The following is a 19,119-nucleotide window of genomic DNA, read 5'->3' as shown; positions in this document are numbered from 1 at the left end:
GCAGCCCAGCCTGACATGACTCACACCCAGTCCTGGCACTTGCCAGCTAGTGCTTCAGCTAGCCTGGCAGGCCCTCACCCATCTGGCTGTGGTGTGTACCAGTGGGTGCAGCAGCCTACCCCAGCCTGGACAGCCCCCGGTCTGGTCCACACCCAGTCCCAGCTCTTATACTTAGCAGTGGAAGCAGCAGCTCAGCAAGTGAATCCCCAAAATTCCCCTACCAGGTCTGCTCCCAGCCCTGTGTCTTGTGCTTGGCCGTGGGTGCTATGCCTAGTCTGAGATGGCCCACTCCCAATCTTGGCATTTCCCAACAGGCTGGCTCAGCCCAACCTGCCTCCAACTCTTGCTGGCGCATGTAGCAGTTTAGCTCAGCCTGGCCCATACCCAGTCCTCATGTGAACTGGCAGGTGTTGCAGTACAATCTGACCTGGCTTGCACTCTATCCTGGTTCTCATTCATGTCAGTGTGTGCTGTGAACTGACCTTACCTGGCCCGCCCCCAGACCTGGATCACATACTAGCCAGTGGGTGCTGCAGCCCTGCCCATTCTGGCCTGTTCTGAGTCCTGGATCTTGAGCTTTATCAATGGGAACTGTGGCCTAGGAGGGAGTTCCTGAAGTTCCCCTACCAGGCCCACTCAACAATGGATCTCATGTGCACTGCGAGTACTGCTGCCCATATGACATGGCTGGCCCCCAGTCCTTCTACTCCCCAGTGAATACTGTGGCTAGCCTGAATGGCCCACACCCATCTGGTTCTCAATGATGGGTGCTATAGCCTAGCCCTGTCCTGCCTACCCCCATACCCAGCTCTCATGTGAACCAGTGGGTGCCATAGCCTAACCTGGCCTGTCCCACACCCATTCTGGCTCTTGATCACCAGTGGGTGCTAGAGCCAAACCCAGTCTGGCCTATGCCCTAGACCCAGTCCACATACTAGCTGATAGATACTGAATTCTTGCCTAGCCTGGTCTGCACACAGCTCTGGCTTTCACATTTACCAGTGGGAGCTGTAGCCCAGCAGGGGAGTTCCCAGAGTTTCCTTAGCAGGCCCATATTCAGCCGCAGGTCTTGTATGTGTTGGTAGGTGCTTTGGCTCAGCCTGGCATAGCCCACTTGGCAGTCTCAGCTCTCACTAACTGGTGTTACAGCTTTGCCCAGCTTGGTGTGGCCCACATCCTGTCCTGGTTCTTGTGTATGCCAGCAGGTGCTGTGCCTAGTCAAATTTGTCCTTAGACCCAGCCCAGACAAATGCTGGCAAGTGCTATATAGTCTTGCCTGGGTTGATCTACCCCCAGCCCTGCTCTTGTGCTCCCCAGTAGGAGCTGTGTCAAATAAGGGAGTTCTGCAATTTCCCCTGCCAGGCCTACTCCCAGCCTTGCATGTTAGGCGTGCCAGCTGGTGCAGCAGCCCTGCTTGCCCTGCTTTCAGTCCCGTCCTTTGCATGTGCTGGGCGAGTGTTTCAGCCTGGCCCTGCTCGGCCTCCTCTGAGCCCCGGCTCCCTTGAGTGTCAGGTAAGTTCTGTGGTCCAGCCTGGCTTGGCCAGTCACCACCCCCAGCTCTCCATATAATTCGGTGGGTGCTGCAATCCTGCAGAGGTGAGTCCACAATTCCCCTACAGAATCCGCTCCCAGATCTGATTCTGTTGTATTCCGGTGGGTACTGCAGCCTAACCCAGCCAGGCATGCTCCCCAGTTGCAGCTTTTGCATTTGCCAGCAGGCAGCAGGTGATGCTATTTAGCCCAGCCAAGGTTTCCTACAGGGGCCGGTGCCTTGGCCTGATCCAGACATGCCCTCTGGTTCGCCTCCCCCTCCCCCAACCACTGTGTTTCAGCTAACCATCCTGTCTCAGCTCCCTCGCCTACCTTTGAGTGCAGTGGCCCAGGCCATGGAAGACCCCAGAAGTCATTCTTCTCCTGTCAAGTGTGCTCCTATCTGTTTCCACTCCAGTATGTCCCAAGACCCCCTTCCCTGGGCAGTCTGCAGCCCCCCAACCTGGGGGCCAGGGTGGCATGTCCTGTCCTGATGTTCCTTGTCTTCCCCACTTACCTTAAAAAAAAAAAAAAAAAAAAAGAAGACTAAGCAACTATGCTGGTATATTTGACATTAAGCAGGCCCAGAATACCTGCCAGCTACTGGCTGCTTTCCTATCATCATTGTAACACTTGCCCAGGTACAGGGCAACCTAGGGAGTTACCTACAGGTGGGGTAGAAAAAGTTTTTAATGTATCAGTTCTTTGAATTAGAATGATGTTTCCCTGACAATTTAGATATTTCTTCTGAAAGGCCAGTTGGTTTTGTCTGGGTATGTAGAGGGAAAGCTCTAGTCTGGACCAAGCACGATCTGAATTCCTGCCATTTTTGTTGTCGTAACTGTATGCTGCAGACCCTCAGAAATGTTGTGTATCAATTGGTAGTTGGAAGGGAATGTTGGGCCTTTTCTTGCCAGTGGGTGCTGATTTGGCAGGGGATTGCACAAGCCTCTGAGAAGGACAGACTCAGATAGAAGAAAGAATAAAATTCCTTCTGTCGAATACCTACTGTGTGCAGATGCTGTTCCAACTACTTGGGATATACCAGTGAGCATAATGAGTAACTCACAGTCTAGTATAGGTGACAGACGCTAAGAGAGGTGGAAGAGTGCAGAGGATTCTCACCGTGAGGTTCTGTTGGTGAGGCTGGCCTCAAAGACAAGGTTGATGTGAAGCAGAGAATCAGCTATGAGCTTGTCTAGGAATTTCTTCTTGGCTCTGTCGTCCCCATTGCCTGTACAGCCTGATTGTATTGGGACAAAATATTACAGTGATTTTTCTGGAAACTTTAGGTTAACAGTTACTGTGTACACACATTTTAGGGAAGATTAAAGTTAGCTTGGAACTTCATAAGGAATGCTAAAGTGTTTTCTTTCATGTTTACTCCAGCTTAGCTATTTTTGTTTTAACCTTGTGCCCTTCCCTTTGAAGTTAATGTCCTTTAATGCTCGTTTTAGAAAGTCCATATTCTTCTGCTGTAGGTTTATGGCAGTGGTGGTGCTCTTTTAGCATTGACCTGTGCTTCATAGCTTAGGTGTAACTATATATTATACTAACATTGTAACTACAATTCTAGGCCAGTGGGATTTTGCAGGTGCATTTGGAGCTTGGGTTTAAAACAAAGACGCAACCAACCAAAGCTACTGCTTAAAGAATTTTGTTCTTTTTCAAATAAAGAATTTTGTTCTTAACCTTTTGATGTTGTAAATATTTTTAATGATGGTAATATTTTAAATCTTCTGTTGGTTTAAATAGCAGTGGGAGTTCAACCACATTCTCTTGATCAAGATCCTTATGTAAGGATGGTCCAGTCTATATAAAATTCATAAATGTGTGCGATGTTAAATGTCAACACTTTTCCTAGGGCTGCTTTTGAGCCCTTATTGGAAAAGGCGATTTTACTGATTTAACTGATACTCATGGTACAATAGCCTGCTATTGCTACACATTTAATTGTTGGTGTCAATGCAAAAGTAGTGTAGTAACAGTAAGACTGATGTCCTGATAATATGTGTGTGTGTATGTGTATATACACATACATACATTTTAAAAAAAGATTTATTTATTTTTATTGAAAAGGTAGATATATGGAGACAGAGAGGAAGATCTTCTGTCCAACGGTTTACTCCCCAAGCAGCCGCAACAGCTGAATCTGAGCCAATCAAAAGCCAGGAGCTTCCTCTGGGTCTCCCATGTGGGTGCAAGTTCCCAAGGCTTTGGCCTGTCCTCAACTGCTTGCTCAGGCTACAAACAGGATGCTGGATGGGAGGTGGGGCTGCCGGGGTTAGAACTGGTGCCCATATGGGATCCCGGTATGTTCAAGGCAAGCACTTTAGCTGCTAGGCTATTGCACTGGGCACATACATGTACATATATACCTTTACTGAAATTCGGAATAACTCCGTACGCCAAGGAGTGTATGAAAAAAAGCTTTGTGTGTGTGTGTGTGTGTGTGTGTGTGTGTGTGTGTGTTAATGAGATGAGATGACCCATGTTCCTCTGGTCTCTGCCTGGCCAAGACTCAGCCGAATATTCTCTGCACATCATAGATTCTGTGGACTGGCATGGTTCTCTGTCTACCTGGGAGCCTCATGGAGTTGCTATGAGGATCCTATGAGAGGAGGCCTTGTGTAGGTGCATGGTGATTGGTCTTTAAGCTTCCTGGAACTTGACCCAATGGCTTCCATACTTTTTTTTTTAATATTTATTTATTTTTATTGCAAAGTTAGGTATACAAAGAGGAAGATCTTCTGTCTAATGATTCACTGCCCAAGTGGCCACAACAGCTATAGCTGAGCTGATCCAAAGCCAGGAGCCAGGAGCCAGGAGCCAGGAGCCTCTTCCAAGTCTCCCGCATGGGTACAGGATTCCAAGGCCTTGGGCCATCCTCAGTTGCTTTCCCAGGCCACAAGCAGGGAGCTGGATGGGAAGTGGGGCTGCTGGGATTAGAACCAGTGCCCTGATGGGATCCTGACATGAGCAAGGTGAGGGCTTTAGCTGCTAGCTGTTGTGCCAAGCCCACTTCCATCCTTTTGTCTGTTTTGCATCCATGGAAGGCAGTAGACATACTCGTCAGTGGCTTCATATTTTTCCATTTGTTCAGATGGCAAAAATCAATCTTGCGGCTGTCAATATGCATAAAAATGATCAGTTTTTTTCGTGGTCTGACTCATTTTCTCTGTCGGGCCTGTTCTTGGGCCATGTTCAGGAACAAATCCTGCTTGTTGATGAGCTGTCTCCTTGTCTGGTAATAAGAGGTCTGGTTGTACTGTTAAGCTTATAACAGGTTCAGGTGGTGTTTAAAGGCTTGACTTGGGTCTCATTTTTGTCTCCCCGCTCTAGGACCTACATCTCTGATGGATACCGAGGGATTCGGGGAGCTCCTGCAGCAAGCTGAACAGCTTGCTGCTGAGACAGAGGGCATCTCAGAGCTTCCCCATGTGGAACGGAACTTACAGGAGATTCAGCAGGCAGGCGAGCGCCTGCGTTCCCGCACCCTCACACGTACATCCCAGGAGACAGCAGATGTCAAGGCGTGAGTACTGGTGGGGAGGCATGCTGGTGCTGGGTGATTTGGGGGCAGGGTCTGTTTTTTCTTTTCTGCCTGAATTCTGGTCACATGCCAGATTCCTGGGCACTGAGGGCAGTCCTGGAAGCAGGTCAGCAGCCTTACCTTGTCTTTCTGCCTTTCTGGCTTTCCAACCTCCTGTTTACCTGACCAAGCCATGAGCCCTTATCATAGGCAGAGAGAGCCTTGTCTTGCACAAATCCTGCGTGGGTTCTCCTGTAGGTGAGTGGACGAACCACACAGATAAGTGCCACCTTCCAAGCCAGAGAACATTCAAGTGAGATGCAAGTTGTTAAGAGCACTTGGAAGAAATTGAGAAGTGGTCAGGGATGGGAAACCATGTAAGTGAGAAGTGAGTCTATCTGCTTATTGTCAGGGACCCAAGGGACCACCTCTAATAGACTTTGGAAATACAGGGCCTCCTCGCTGAGTGTAGAGCAGGAAGGAGGGTGAGCCCCGAGAGAGAGCTGCTGAGGGGAAGTGCTAACACCAGGGGCTGACAGCTGCAGCTGCCACACAGTGTAGAACAGGCTGCTGATTCCACAGACATGTGTTTAGCATCCCCACTGTGCCAGGCCTGGACCATCTCTGAGTCTATAATCATGTATTAGACTTTGTCCTTACTCTCCAGGAGCATAAAACCTAGGGGATGGGATGCAATTAAAAAAAAAAAATACTGCTTTCTGTAAGAAATGTGATTTGCTGTTTTTTTCCGTGTATCGGAAACTTGGTTATGCTTAAGATTTTGCTTACTCCTCACCACCAACATTAGAACTCTGCTCTTGTGCTACGGTTGAGCAACAAAGGCTCAGAGGACACACTTACATCTGTTGAATCACATACCTGGTGAGAAGTGAGCTGGTATTCAAATTCAGCGAGGCTGACTGTAGTTCCAAAGGTAGACCAGGGAAAAATGGGAGGGGGACATCCGTTTTATGTCTTTAGGGCTGGAAAGTCATTGAGTTTCTGGGCAGGGGATATGGAAAATTGTTATTCATTGCTGGTAACATGGTGGCATTGTTTAAGTACTTAATAAATGACACATGATTGAACATAAGGGCTATGTTCTTTTTTCAAGTTACATTTAAGAGTTGAATGTTTTGATTCAGCTGTCTAATCAGTAAGGATGTGGTAGGAATTCTTGTAGGCCTCCCTAAAGTGTTATGTTTTAAAAATACGTGTCAGTTTGATTCTGTTGGTGTTAGTAAATGCAAGGCGGAAGAGCCTTGGCAAGAGTTTTCTTTTGAACCACCTAGCTTTGCATCTAAGTGCAGACAACTGTTCCCCACACTGTTTGCCAGCACCTTGGCCAGCCCACAAACAGTTGCGCTAACTTTGGGCTCCCTGCCCAGCCGCCTGTGGTGCCCCCTGGTTTCTAGCATGCAGGTTCTTGTATGCAGTGATGTGCAGAATGGAGCAAAAGGCCCGTGATACCAGCTGAGTTGCTATAGTTATAATTTAATTGCATCAGCTTTGCAGCCTATTAAGAGCCAAAAAGAAAATGTTTTCTTGGTAGTAATTACCAGTCATGCTCTTTTTCTTGTATATTTCCATTCTTCCTCATCTCTTTCTACCTTAAATTCACTATTTTAGGGAGGAGAAGTTTGAACATTGAAAGAATGGGCATAGGGTGGGGCAGGCTCTTAAAAAGAAACCAAAGGCTCACGACTGTGTTTTTCCATCTTCTAGATAGGCAGAGACAGAAAGTGTGATGTGAGTATTTTAATACTCATTATGAAGGTAGAAGAGAGAAGTGAACACCAAAAAGTTTCTTACATAAGTCTTAAAAGAAAATTCCATCTTTAAAATTTTAGAGATTTCTGACTTCCGATTAAATTGTTTTGTGCTGAATTTGTGTTGTGCTGGATTTTGTTTTAGGGAATGGATTTGATAACCTTTTTAATGTGTGTTTGATCTTTTAAAGTGAATACTTTTTTACAAGTTTGATTTGTTTATGTATTTGAAAGAGTTACGGAGAGAGACAGAGAAAGACAAAGAGATCTTCATCTGCTGATTTCACTCCCCAGGTGGCCACAACAGCTAGGGCTAGGCCAGATTTCATCCAGGTCTCACGTATGGATACCAGGGGCCCAAATACTTGGGCCATCTACTACTGTTTTTCCCAGCTGTATTAGCAGGGAGCCAGATTGCAAGTGGAGCAGCTAGGACATGACCTGGAATGCCGTGTTGCAGTGGTGGCTGTACAGTTATACCGCAATACTGGCCTCCATTCAATTTTTTAAAAAAACGTGAAGAAAAGTACTCATCATATATGTAAGGTTATAAATCAGGAGTCTTCAGATCATGACCCATGAGACATATTCAGCCTTGTCAAAGTATTATTGACAAATAGCTTTGCTTAATTTTTATGTGTGGCACTGAAGGCAGATGAAAGACATCCCATGCTCATGCCCACCTCTTAGAAGAAAATATAGGCATAAATATTCTGGAGCTTAGGTTTGCTAAGACCTTTTTAAATTGACACCCAAAGCACTAGTGAGAGAATTCATTTGAACCTCATCAAGATGAAAAATTGTGTTTTAAAGGATATTATCCAGAAAGTGAGGTACAGCAGTTAAAATGGGCCTTTGGATGCCTGCATACCAAGTCAGAATTCCTGGATTTAGGTCCTGGTTCCTACTAACGTGAGCCCTGAGAGGTAATAGGTAATGACTTAAATAGTTGGGTTCCTGTCATACTATGGCAGGAGACCTGGATTGAGTTCCAGGCTTAGCCCTAGCTGTTGTGGACATTTGGCAACTGAATTAGCAGGTGGAAGATCCAATCTCTCTCTCTCTTTCTCTCTCTCTCCCGCCTTTCACATAAATTAAAATTTAAAAAGAAAATAACTGTTGGATAAGGAAAATACTGGTAAATTATGTATCTGCTAAGAAACTTGCGTTCTGAATTCATAAAAATTCTTAGAACTCAGCAATAATAAGATAAATAACCTGCTTAGAAACTGATGAAAAGATCTTTGTCCAATAATCAGATAAGAAGGTATTCAACATCATTAGTTTTCAGAGAAAAAGATCTTCAGTATATTTTTCAATTTATACTTTTTTAAAAGATTTATTTTTATTTTTTTTTTTTATTGGAAAGGCAGATTTGCAGAGAAGGAAATACAGAGAGAAAGATCTTTCATCTGCTGGTTCACTACCCAAGTGGCAACAAAGGCCAGAGCTGAGCCAATTTGAAGCCAGGAGCCAGGAGCTTCTTCCGGGTCTCCCATGGGGGTGCAGGGTCCCCAGGCTTTAGGCTGTCCTCGACTGCTTTCTTAGGCCACAAGCAGGGAGCTGAAAGGGAGGTGGAGCAGCTGGGGCATGAATTGGCACCTGTATGAGATCCCGGCACATGTAAGGCGAGAACTTTAGCCACTACATGCCAGGCTCACAAAAACTTTTGAAACTGGTATTTACTTATTTTCTGGTAAGAAAAAAAGAAGAAAGTATGTAACCTCACTTATTATGTTCCAGGACCTCCAATAGATATGTAAAACTACAGATAGTACCAAACCCTAAATATGCTATTTTTTTTCCCTATACATGTATAGCTGTGATGGAGTTTTAAGTTATAAATAGGTATAGGTTAATAACAATGATTAATAGCAAAATAGAACAATTATAATAATGTGCTTTAATAAAAGTTTAGTATTTATGAATTGTTTCTGTAATTTTCTGTTTAATATTTTTGAATATATTGGATAATTGATAAAACAAGAAGCAAAAGTGCAGGTGAGGTGGGGCTGCTAAATTACCTAAGATTTGTTTTAGTCATATGTGGTGAGACATGCAGACAAGGAAGTGACTATCATGGAGGAAGACATTTTTACTCACAGATTCCCTAGAAATGAGGAGATATTGGCATACCCTGCAGGGCCAGTGCTGGCATCTGTCAGAAGACAGAGGGATTGAGGGTATTCTCTGTGAGATGAGCATGAAATAATCTTGTCATAACAGCTAACAAAGGTATTATTAAGGTCTAGTTGAGCTGGATCGCAAGTGGAGCAGCTGGGCATGAACCAGCACCTGCATGGGATGCCGCATGCTGCAGGAGAGGGACCACCCCGTTGAGCCACTGTACTGGCTCCAGCAATTACTTTTTTTTTTTAAGTTCTTTATTTTATATATAAAGAGCTGTCATGATTTTCCCAAGTGTCAATGTCTTCCAGCATCCATTCAAGGAACATGACTTAATCCTACTTTATGAAGCCGATATTCTTGGCATACTGGTTGAAACACTGGCGGCAGATGTTCAGGCCGTATTTCCAGATCAGACTGTGCTGGTTTGAGCATACTCGGCGAGAGTGGGAACCCTGGCCAGATTTCCACGGGTGACTCCAGTAGAACTGCTGGTGACCCATCCTATCCTCATGAGAGTGAAGAGATGAAAGGAGCGGTTACTTTTTAAAAAATATTTGCTTTTTTTATGCGGATGGCAGAGTTATAGTTAGGGAGAGATAGAGAAAAGGAGATCTTCCATCTGCTGATTCATTTCTCACATGGCTGTGATAGCCAGGGCTGGGGCAGGCCAAATTCAGGAACCCAGAACTCCATCCTGTACTCCCAAGTACTTGGGCCATGTGCTGCTTTCTCAGGTGCATTAGCAAGGGGCTGGATCAGATGTGAAGTAACTGGGACTTCATTGCCCATATGGGATTCCAGCAGGGCATATGGCAACTTAACTCTCTGCACCACAATGCCAACCCCTACAATTTGCTCTTGATTGACAGGAAATGCACAAAATAGATCAGTGTGTTTAATAACATCATAAATATTTAGTTAATAAAACCTGTTTTCTAGGAACCGCCATCTTTGCTGCTTTCATGGGTCAGCAGCCTTAATAACAGCATCAACTGAGCTTTGTAGAAATGGAGCATCTGAGGCTGCATCCCAGACCCGCTGAGTCAGAATTTGCATTTGAACAAGCTTCTGGGGATGCTGCATAGGCACATTTAAAGTTTGAGTAACACTATTCTACAAGACACTTAAGAATCTTTAATAACAACAACAAAAATGATGGGGAAAAAGAAGATGGAAGAACAACCCAAAGCTATAGACTAAAACATCTTTAGGAAGCTTCTAAGTTGTTCATAAGTAAAGACCTTTTTTTGGGTCCTACTCAGACATGTATTTAAAAAACATGAAGTAATTGGGATCATCTTGATATATTTTTAAATAATCTAGGTTGAGGGCTGTCATTATGGTATGGCAGGTTATGGCATGCAGTGTGGGGATCTCATATTGGAGAACTGGCTACTCTGCTTCTGATTTAAGGGTTTTTTTGTTTGTTTGCTTTTTTATTTAGTTTTTGTCTGTAATACTTTAAAAAGCAGAGCCCCCGCTAGGATAGTTACAACAACAACAAAGCAAAATCTGTGTTTACAGAAACTGCAAGTGTAACATGGTTGAGAGTTTATGACCAACCTGTAAATAGATGACCTGGTTGCCACTTCTTGCTCTTTGTGCCTTAGTTCTCCCATCTGTGAAATGGAGCTGAGTAATAGCATCTGCCTCCTAGCTTTCTGTGCAGTGTTGGCAACAAAGTCTAGCCTGTGGAATCATTGCTGTTTTATCCTAGACAAGACTCCCATTCCAGTTAAGGCATGATCGGAACTTACATCTCTCCCACTTCAAATGCAGTGCTGTTTGTTCCCATATAAAAGTGGGCCACAAAGAAGTTTTAAATAAAAAATACTGACCAATATCTTATGAAGCATATGAGAATTCCTAATCCTACTTTTCCCTCTCTCTTGTCTCCCTGCTCTTTATTCCCATATAGGTCAGTTCTTCTTGGGTCCCGGGGTCTGGACATATCCCACATCTCGCAGCGGTTGGAGAGTCTGAGTGCAGCCACGACCTTTGAGCCCCTTGAACCTGTGAAGGACACGGACATTCAGGTAAGGCTGCCAGCACAGGTAGACCCCTGAGCAGGGGCCCTGGCTCTTCGCTAACCAGCTGATTTAAGAATCCCAGTTTTCCTAGTTAATTTTCATTTTCCTCATTAATTTTCAAATTCCTCAGATATTAAGAGAGGGAGATCGAGCTAGGGAAGTGTAGTAGGGGAAAATTAGGTTATTTTCGTAGTTGCTCTGCATGGCTGTGCTTCAGAAAGCCTCCAACCTGGACATTGTAGATGATCGTCATTATGAGAGCAGGTTCTCTTTCTTCCTTGGGCTTAATCCAAGGCACAGAAACACCAGTTTTAAGTTTCTCTTGCTTTCTTACTAGATGACAGATCATTTTACTATTCAGCTTCCACATTTTTTTTCCTGCATCTTGCATTGGTTGGCAGAGAGTTAGGGAAAGCCAAGGATATCACTTACTGAAACCTACTCAGTGATTTTCAGGAAGTACTTGGCTGCGTTAGTAGCATGAGAAAATGGTCTAATAGGTGCTCTATTTAACCAAACATATTGCCAGCAACCCAGCACCGATTTAATCTAATCATAAACTGCTATAAAGTTGTTAAGCTAAAACTTGTATCTATTTAAGTTTCGAGCAGTTAGAATATTGCATTTGTGTTGGAATGAAGGGAGAGTGGCGGGGCACGATTTTTATCATTGCTTTACTTTCCAAATGAAAGGATAGAGTCCTTGCAGAGGCAAATCCTGGTGGAAATGGCCAGTAATTATATGTTATTTGGATTCAGTCTGGATTAATACTTTACCTAATACCCTTCTCAGGAAATTGCTAGGGGCCATCTAATTGGCCACATTTCTACTGCATTTATTCCACTTCAGAAAATGAAAACAGTGCACTTTGAATTAAGAATTGAATAACTGTAGATATGCATGTCTTTTCCCACCATTGGTATGTCCTAAAAATATGGACTGTATTAGATTTTTTTCTATCTATGTTTGCCAAATCATATTTGCTGTCATCTAAGAGATGTGTTTTCATTTCCATGTAGTTTTCAATGACATGTGTACTTAACTTTTTTTCTTGATGAAGTTTCAACCACATCTTCCATTCCAAGTGCTTCATACTTCATAAACAAATGCTTAAAGAGAGATGATATGGAAAACATGTGACAGCTCCAGTTAAGTTGAACAATCACCGTATATTTTGGGAGCATGTTTACTAGTGTGAAAACAAATGGCCCTGGTCACAGGTGTTTGAGTACTTTTAATATTGAAAATGGTGAAGAATATTATCTGAAAAACCAATAGTTCTTTAAATTTTCTTTGGGATTTTTGGAAGATTTTGTGATTGGAATACTCGGCCACATTAGTAATGTACTTCCTCGTTTTCTATTGATATGATATTCCATTTATTACCTGTATTGGTTGGTGAGTTTATTTGTTTATTTATTTAAAAGATTTATTTATTTTTATTACAAAGTCAGATATACAGAGGAGGAGAGACAGAGAAGAAGATCTTCCGTCCGATATTTCACTCCCCAAGTGAGTGCAATGGCCGGTGCTGTGCCGATCCGAAGCCGGGAACCTGGAACCTCTTCCGGGTCTCCCACGCAGGTGCAGGGTCCCAAGGCCTTGGGCCGTCCTCAACTGCTTTCCCAGGCCACAAGCAGGGAGCTGGACGGGCAGTGGAGCTGCCGGGATTAGAACCGGCACCCATATGGGATCCCAGGTGTTCAAGGCGAGGACTTTAGCTGCTAGGCCACGGTGCCGGGCCCAGTTGGTGAGTTTATAAATGTATTGATTCATAATGCTTATTCCTTCTTTTTTTTATTTTTTAAGATTTATTTATTTTTACTGGAAAGTCAGATGTAGAGAGGAAGATCTTCTGTCTGATGATTCACTCCTCATGCGGCTGCAACGGCCGGAGATGAGCTGATCTGAAGCCAGGAGCCAGGAGCTTCTTCCAGGTCTCCCAGGCAGCTGCAGGGTCCCAAGGCCTTGGGTCGTCCTCTGTTGCTTTCTCAGGCCACAGTCAGGGAGTTAGGCGGAACATGAACAGCTTCTCATATGGGATCCCCGTGTGTGCAAGGTGAGGACTTTAGTCACTAGGCTATCGTGCTGGGCCCTTCTCATTCCTTCTTAATTTCTAGTTAATGAAAATCATCTTCCTTTAGATGGTTTTCTAGCAATGCATGTTCAGTCACAGCAAAGAGACTTTCTTAATTTGGAAGAAACATGGCTAAAAGTTTAGATCTGTATGGAATATTTTGAACTCTGAGGCTGATGATGTTTCCATTTCAAAATTTTACCTATTGGAGTTTTCCAGAATAGTTTCAGAAATGCAAAGTGGCCAATCTAAGATAGCTTTTTGTTAATTGGGAGTTGATCATCTGGATGTGAAGCATAACAAGGGTTTGACTTATTTTGAAATAAGTCCTTTTTTGACTTCATCTTCTTACAAGCAGAGACATCAAGTGGAAAATTTAGCTTTGGTCTACAAGCTTTGGCCCAATCGAAGTTGACTGCAGTTTACTAATGAAGATTGGAGTTTTTAAACTGCATCGTGTCACTCTGTTGAACTATTTACTAAACTTCTGTGTGCATGTAGTAGTATGTCTTTACCTGACTTGTTTAGTAGCCAGGTTAAGTCAGGCTGGGACTGGCCTTGTGGCACAGTGGGTTAAGCTGCGGCCTGTGATATCAGCATCTCATGCAAGCACTGTTTTGAATCCTGTTTGTTCTACTTCTGATCCAGCTCCCTGCTGATGTCTCTGGGAAAGCAGTGAACCATAACCCTATTGTTGGACTCCTGCAACCCATGTGGGAGACTTGGACGGAATTCGATGCTCCTGGCTCTGTCCTGGTTCACCACTGGCTTCTTGAGGCTGTTTGGGGAGTGAGCCAGTGAATGGAAGATCTCTTTCTCTGTCTTTTCCTCTCTCTGTCTATATAACACTACCTTTATAAAGTAAGCACTGAAAAAAAAAAAGTAGAACCAAGGCATCTCTCTCCATTAATATGGGGTGCCTTCATTTAATTCTCCTCAGAATGTATTTAATAAATTTGTACATTTTCAGTTATTTGTAGAAAATCCAGAGATACTATTTGGTGTTCCCTAATCCCACCACCATCTGTTTAGATAGTTTTGTAGATTTAGAATGTATATACTATAAATTTGATGGGTGTTTTTTGTATATGAGCTTTTATTTTTCAGCCAGTGCACTTTTTTGAGGCAGTATGTGTGTGAATACCACGTGCCAAATATCAGTCAGAGTGAAATTATTATGTCAATTTATAAGAACATTAAAGTACTGTACATAAAAGAAGCTGCTGGTGCATCCTTTGATAGATGCTGTCCAGGATATCGTACTGTCCATTGTTTCCGTTACCTGCGAGCTTGAAAAGGCATTTTCCCATGTATGGATTGTCTCTTGCAGTTGGAGGACATTGATTATGTTTCCTTCTGTTTGTAATGGAGCTTGAAGTTAATCTGAATTTTTGTTGTTGCTGTTTGTTATTCATCATAATCAGTGATGTTGGCAATATGTGGAGAATGCCTTTTAAAGAAATTGCTGTGCCCAGCAACAGTAATAGGTTTTAAAAACCCACTTAAATGTATGTACGGATGAAACTAGTAACAATCTTTTAATGTTTATTGATTTTATTTTTTGGAAATGGTCATAAAGAAGGCCTACAACTTGGTGTAATAGAGATGTAGAGCAGTAACCTAACGGGACATGCTGCTCGAGTGGCTGCACTGATGTGCTGTGACTGTGGTTCTCTCACACAGATACGCTTGCTTCTGTCTTTGGAGAGAAATATGACTGAGGCAGATTGTACCGTTTTATTGTGATCTAAACAGGCCTCATGTACCATGGATGAAATGTGTTATGCAACAATGAAGTGCACATTTACATAGCTTTGTTATATTTTGGGCTTTTTCACTAGATTGCATGTATTTTCAAGAAAGCTGTGCAGAAATAGTCTGAGTAGGCCATAAAAATGGGAGTTGCAGTTTCCCAGCATCAGACCATAGTTATTCCAAATGGCATTAGACCAAAACAGTGTTACTGCTAAACTTACTACATTGTATTCCTAAATAATACCATAACAACTTGCTGCAAATTTGATTGCCTAAACAGAAGTTCTTTTGTAGTGCTGGAGTCCAGAACTGTGAAATACAGGTGTTGGCAGCACCTACTCTTTTGATCCTTATAGGGGAGAGTCCTTCTTCCAGCTTTTGGTGGCTTTTAACATTTCTTGACTGTGGCAGGATAAAATTCCAGTCTCTTCCATTTTCACAGGTTTTTCCTTGTGTGTGTGTCAAATCTGCCTTTCCCTTCTCATGTAAGCATGATGGATTTAAGGCCCATCCTAATTCTGGGTGATCTGATCTGGAGATCCTTTAGTTTAATCACATTTGGAAAGACCTTATTTTTAAATAAGATCACAAGTACCAGATTCAGGGTTAACATTGTGGTCAATGGATTACACCACTGCCTGCTTCCCGTGTGGGTGCTTATTCATATCTCAGCTACTCCACTTTTGATCCAGCTCCCTTCTAATGTATCTAAAAGCTGCAAAAGATGGTCCAAATCCTTGGGCCTCTACCACCCACGTGGGAGAACCGGATGAAGTTTCAAGCTTCTGGCTTGGCCTAGCCCGTTCCTGGCCATTTCAGCCATTTGGGCAGTGAACCAGAAGCTGACAAGTCTTCTGTCTCTCCCTATCTTCTCTATAACTCTGCTTTTCAAATAAATAAAATAAATTCTTGAAACAACAACAACCAAAAAACAAGTACTAGGTGTTAGAACCTGAACATATCTTTTTGGAGGATACGTTTCAGCTATGCGTTTCTAGTGCCAGAATCATTTTAAAGATTGAGTGTGAATAATGAAGCATCTTTAAATCAAGCTCCATTTCAAGAGCCGTATGGGATATGGAGTATTGGGCTGAAGTATCTACAGCGAGATCTTCCAGTGGCTGCAAGCCACAAACAAGTGTTTGATGTTGTTCTCAACATTTTTTTTCAGGCCTTTCGGAAATGGGAAATTAAACTGTCTCCCTGTGTCTGATACCAGAGTTCTGTAGTAGTTATTTTCTCTTCCAGGTTAATATTCTGTAGTGTGGTTGAAAATTTTCCGTAGGGCCATTTTTCAACTGGCAATATTCTGCTTTTTAAAAATAGTTTTAAGGTGAAGTGATGGTTGGATTGATTACGTTGTCAGAGCTTGCTAGGGTAAAGGAGTTGCCCTGTGCTTGTACACACTGCGCTGCAGCCAGTCAGTGTGCCCAACCTTTTCAGTTCTGCTTTCTGCCTCAGGCCTCTGTGCACCACTCTTCCTTAGCCTAGGGTAGCACTTCTGGCCCTTCCAATCTCTCATTTTTATTTAAGATTAAAGCTTGCCTTAGGTGCTACTTCTTCCCTAGGCTTCTCAAATCTTTTCTCTCCATAGCATCCAAATATAATATGTTGGCTTTATTGCTCAAGAGGAGACAAAGCTTTTTGAATGTTCTATTACAAAGTAGATAGAAATGTAGATTATGTTGGTGGAATTGATTTAGCAGCCAATTCTAATCTTAGGCTAGGTCAAAACCAATGAGACTAGAGCTCCATTTTGGCCCCCTATGAGCATAGCAGAGAGCCAAGTACTTGGGCCATTGTCTGCTGCTTTCCAGGCACAGATGATGGCTTAACCACTGTGCCACAGTGATGGCCCCTTAGTTTATTTTACAAATAGTGAGAAGAAACTGAATGTTTTTGCTAAGTATGAAAATGAGTCAGTGGTGTTGTAAGTCCTTATCAGATAAAGTTGCTATTATCTTATTTTGTCTCATGATTTCTGTCTTCAGAATTGAAATATTGTGAATCTGGGATTGTGGCATAGTGGGCCTACAGTGCCGGCTTCCCATATTGGTGCCAGTTTGAGTCCTGGCTGCTCCACTTCTAATCCAGCTCTTTGCTGGTGTGCCTGGGAAAGTGCTTGAGCCCCTGCTCCCGTATGGGAGACCCAGATGAGTTTCTGGTTCCTGCCTTCTGACAGGCCCAGATCTGACCATTGTCAGTTGGGGAATGGAACACTAGATGGAAGCTGTCTCTCTTCTCCGTCCCTCTTTATCTATAGCTGCCTTTTAAGTAAATAAGATGAATAAATAAAAAGAAAGAAAGATCATAGAGAATCAAATGCAGAAGTTAAGTTTATTTTAAAAATTGAAATATCAGGGCCTGGCATGGTGGCCTAGCGACCAAAGTCCTTTCCTTGATCACGCCAGGGTCCCATATGGGCGCCGGTTCTAATCCCGGCAGCTCCACTTCCCATCCAGCTCCCTGCTTGTGGCCTGGGAAAGCAGTTGAGGGCGGGCAAAAGTCTTGGGAACCCTACACCCGTATTGGAGACCTGGAAGAAGTTCCTGGCTCCTGGCTTTGGATTGGTGCAGTACTGGCCGTTGCAGTCACTTGGGGAGTGAATCATCGGATGGAAGTTCTTTCTCTCTGTCTCTCTTCCTCTCTGTATATCTGACTTTGTGAAAAAAAAAATTGAAATATTATTACATAATTGTAGATATAAATAACAGTGAACTGGGAAAGTAATTGTGTTGCTTGCTATAATAGTATATTTGTGGTGCTGGCAAGTTGTTGGCTGGGAATAGTTTATAGAAATCCTATGATAGGGCCCAGCGCAATAGCCTAGTGGCTAAATCCAGGATCCCAGCATGGGAGCCAGTTTGTTTCCTGGCTGCTCCACTTCCCATCCAGCTCCCTGCTTGTGGCCTGAGAAAGCAATAGAGGATGGCCCAAAGCCTTGGACCCTGCATCTGCATGGGAGACCCAGAAGCTCCTGACTTCAGAGCTCAGCTCCAGCTGTTTTGGCCATTTGGGGAGTGAACCAGTAGACAGATGATCTTTATCTTTGTATTTCTGTCTCTCCTTCACTCTGTAAATCTGCATTTCAATAAAAATAAATCTTAAAAAAAAGAAATCCCATAATAGTTTTGGCAAGATTACAATGATTAATGTGCCAGTAGCTCTTCAGTAATGTTATTGGCAAGTTACTATTATTTTTTAAGATTTATTTGGTTGAAAGACAGAGTTACAGAAAAATAGAAGAGAGAGTTCTGGCACCCACTGGTTCCCTTCCTAGTTGGCCATATGGCCAGGGCTGGGCCAGGCCAAGGCCTGGAAACAAGAGGCTTCATCTTGGTCTCCCACTTGGGTGCCAGATGCCAAGTTCTTGGGCCTTCCTCTGCTACTCTTCCAGGCACATTAGCAGGGAACTAGATCAGAAATGGAACAGCTGGGACTCACTCAAACCAGAAGCCATATGAGATGCTGGCCCTGCAGATAGTGGCTTAACCCACTCTGGCATATTGTTGTTTGTTATTGTTATTTTTTAAAAAGATTCTGTTATTTTTACTTGAAAGGCAGATTTAGAGAGAGAAGGAGAAATAAAAGAGAGATCTTGCATTCGCTGGTTCTCTTCCCAAATGGCTGCAGTGGCCAGAGCTGAGCTGATCTGAAGCTGGGAGCTTCTTCCAGATCCCGCATGTGGTTGCAGAGTCCCAAAGACTTGAGACATCCTCTGCTGCTTTCCTAGGTCTTAGGCAGGGAGCTTGATCAGAATTGGAGCAGCCAGGATGCCCATATGGGATTCTAGTACCACAAGTGGAGGATTAGTGTGTAATACCACCACACTGACCCCCCTATTACTGTTATTTTTTAAAACATCTGTTTTGAAAGACAGAGGGACAGATATTTCACTGATTTCACTTCCCTGAATGGCCACAACAGATAAGGTTCAATTAGGTCAAAACCAAACCCCAGAACTGAATCCAGGCTTTCTATGTTAGTGACAGGGACCCAAGTATCTAAGCTGTCACCTGTTACTCTTCTGAGTACTCATTAGCAGGAAGCTGGACTTGGAAGTGGAGTTGGGGCCAGAACTCAGCCACTCCAGTATGAGATGTGAATGTCCCAAGCAGTGCCTTCCTTGCTCTATAGAATTCTCACCACACTGGCAAAAAAGTATTAATGTTGAGAAAGAAATGCAGCAAAAATTTTTCACTTCAGTCAGTTGAGGGGAAAGTGCAGTTTGAAAAGTTGAGTATTGTTTTCATTTTTTTCTAGAAATGAAAACTGCTAAATTTCTGTATTGAGAAG

The 19,119-nt window shown here is 43.4% G+C and overlaps 2 protein-coding genes across 3 annotated transcripts in view; one reads left to right on the top strand and one right to left on the bottom strand.

Annotated features, from left to right (window-relative positions):
- NUP93 (nucleoporin 93) overlaps positions 1-19,119 on the top strand; it is a 96,281-nt gene that overhangs the window by 9,020 nt on the left and 68,142 nt on the right. For both annotated transcript variants that reach the window (XM_058673997.1, XM_004583872.3), the window contains exons 2-3: positions 4,873-5,065; positions 10,880-10,997. In XM_058673997.1, coding sequence (XP_058529980.1) covers positions 4,887-5,065; positions 10,880-10,997 — 297 coding nt within the window. In that variant the 5' untranslated portion in view covers positions 4,873-4,886. The remainder of the gene's footprint in view (positions 1-4,872; positions 5,066-10,879; positions 10,998-19,119) is intronic.
- On the bottom strand, positions 9,297-9,470 carry LOC118757693 (small ribosomal subunit protein uS14-like). Its single transcript, XM_036492673.2, has one exon. The coding sequence runs from the start codon at positions 9,459-9,461 to the stop codon at positions 9,297-9,299; it is 165 nt and encodes a 54-aa protein (XP_036348566.1). The 5' UTR covers positions 9,462-9,470.

This window comes from Ochotona princeps, chromosome 16, assembly GCF_030435755.1.
Source record: "Ochotona princeps isolate mOchPri1 chromosome 16, mOchPri1.hap1, whole genome shotgun sequence".
NCBI classification, from domain to species: domain Eukaryota; kingdom Metazoa; phylum Chordata; class Mammalia; order Lagomorpha; family Ochotonidae; genus Ochotona; species Ochotona princeps.
The sequence above is the reverse complement of the archived record's forward strand: the minus strand, read 5'-3'. Positions and strand labels throughout refer to the sequence as shown.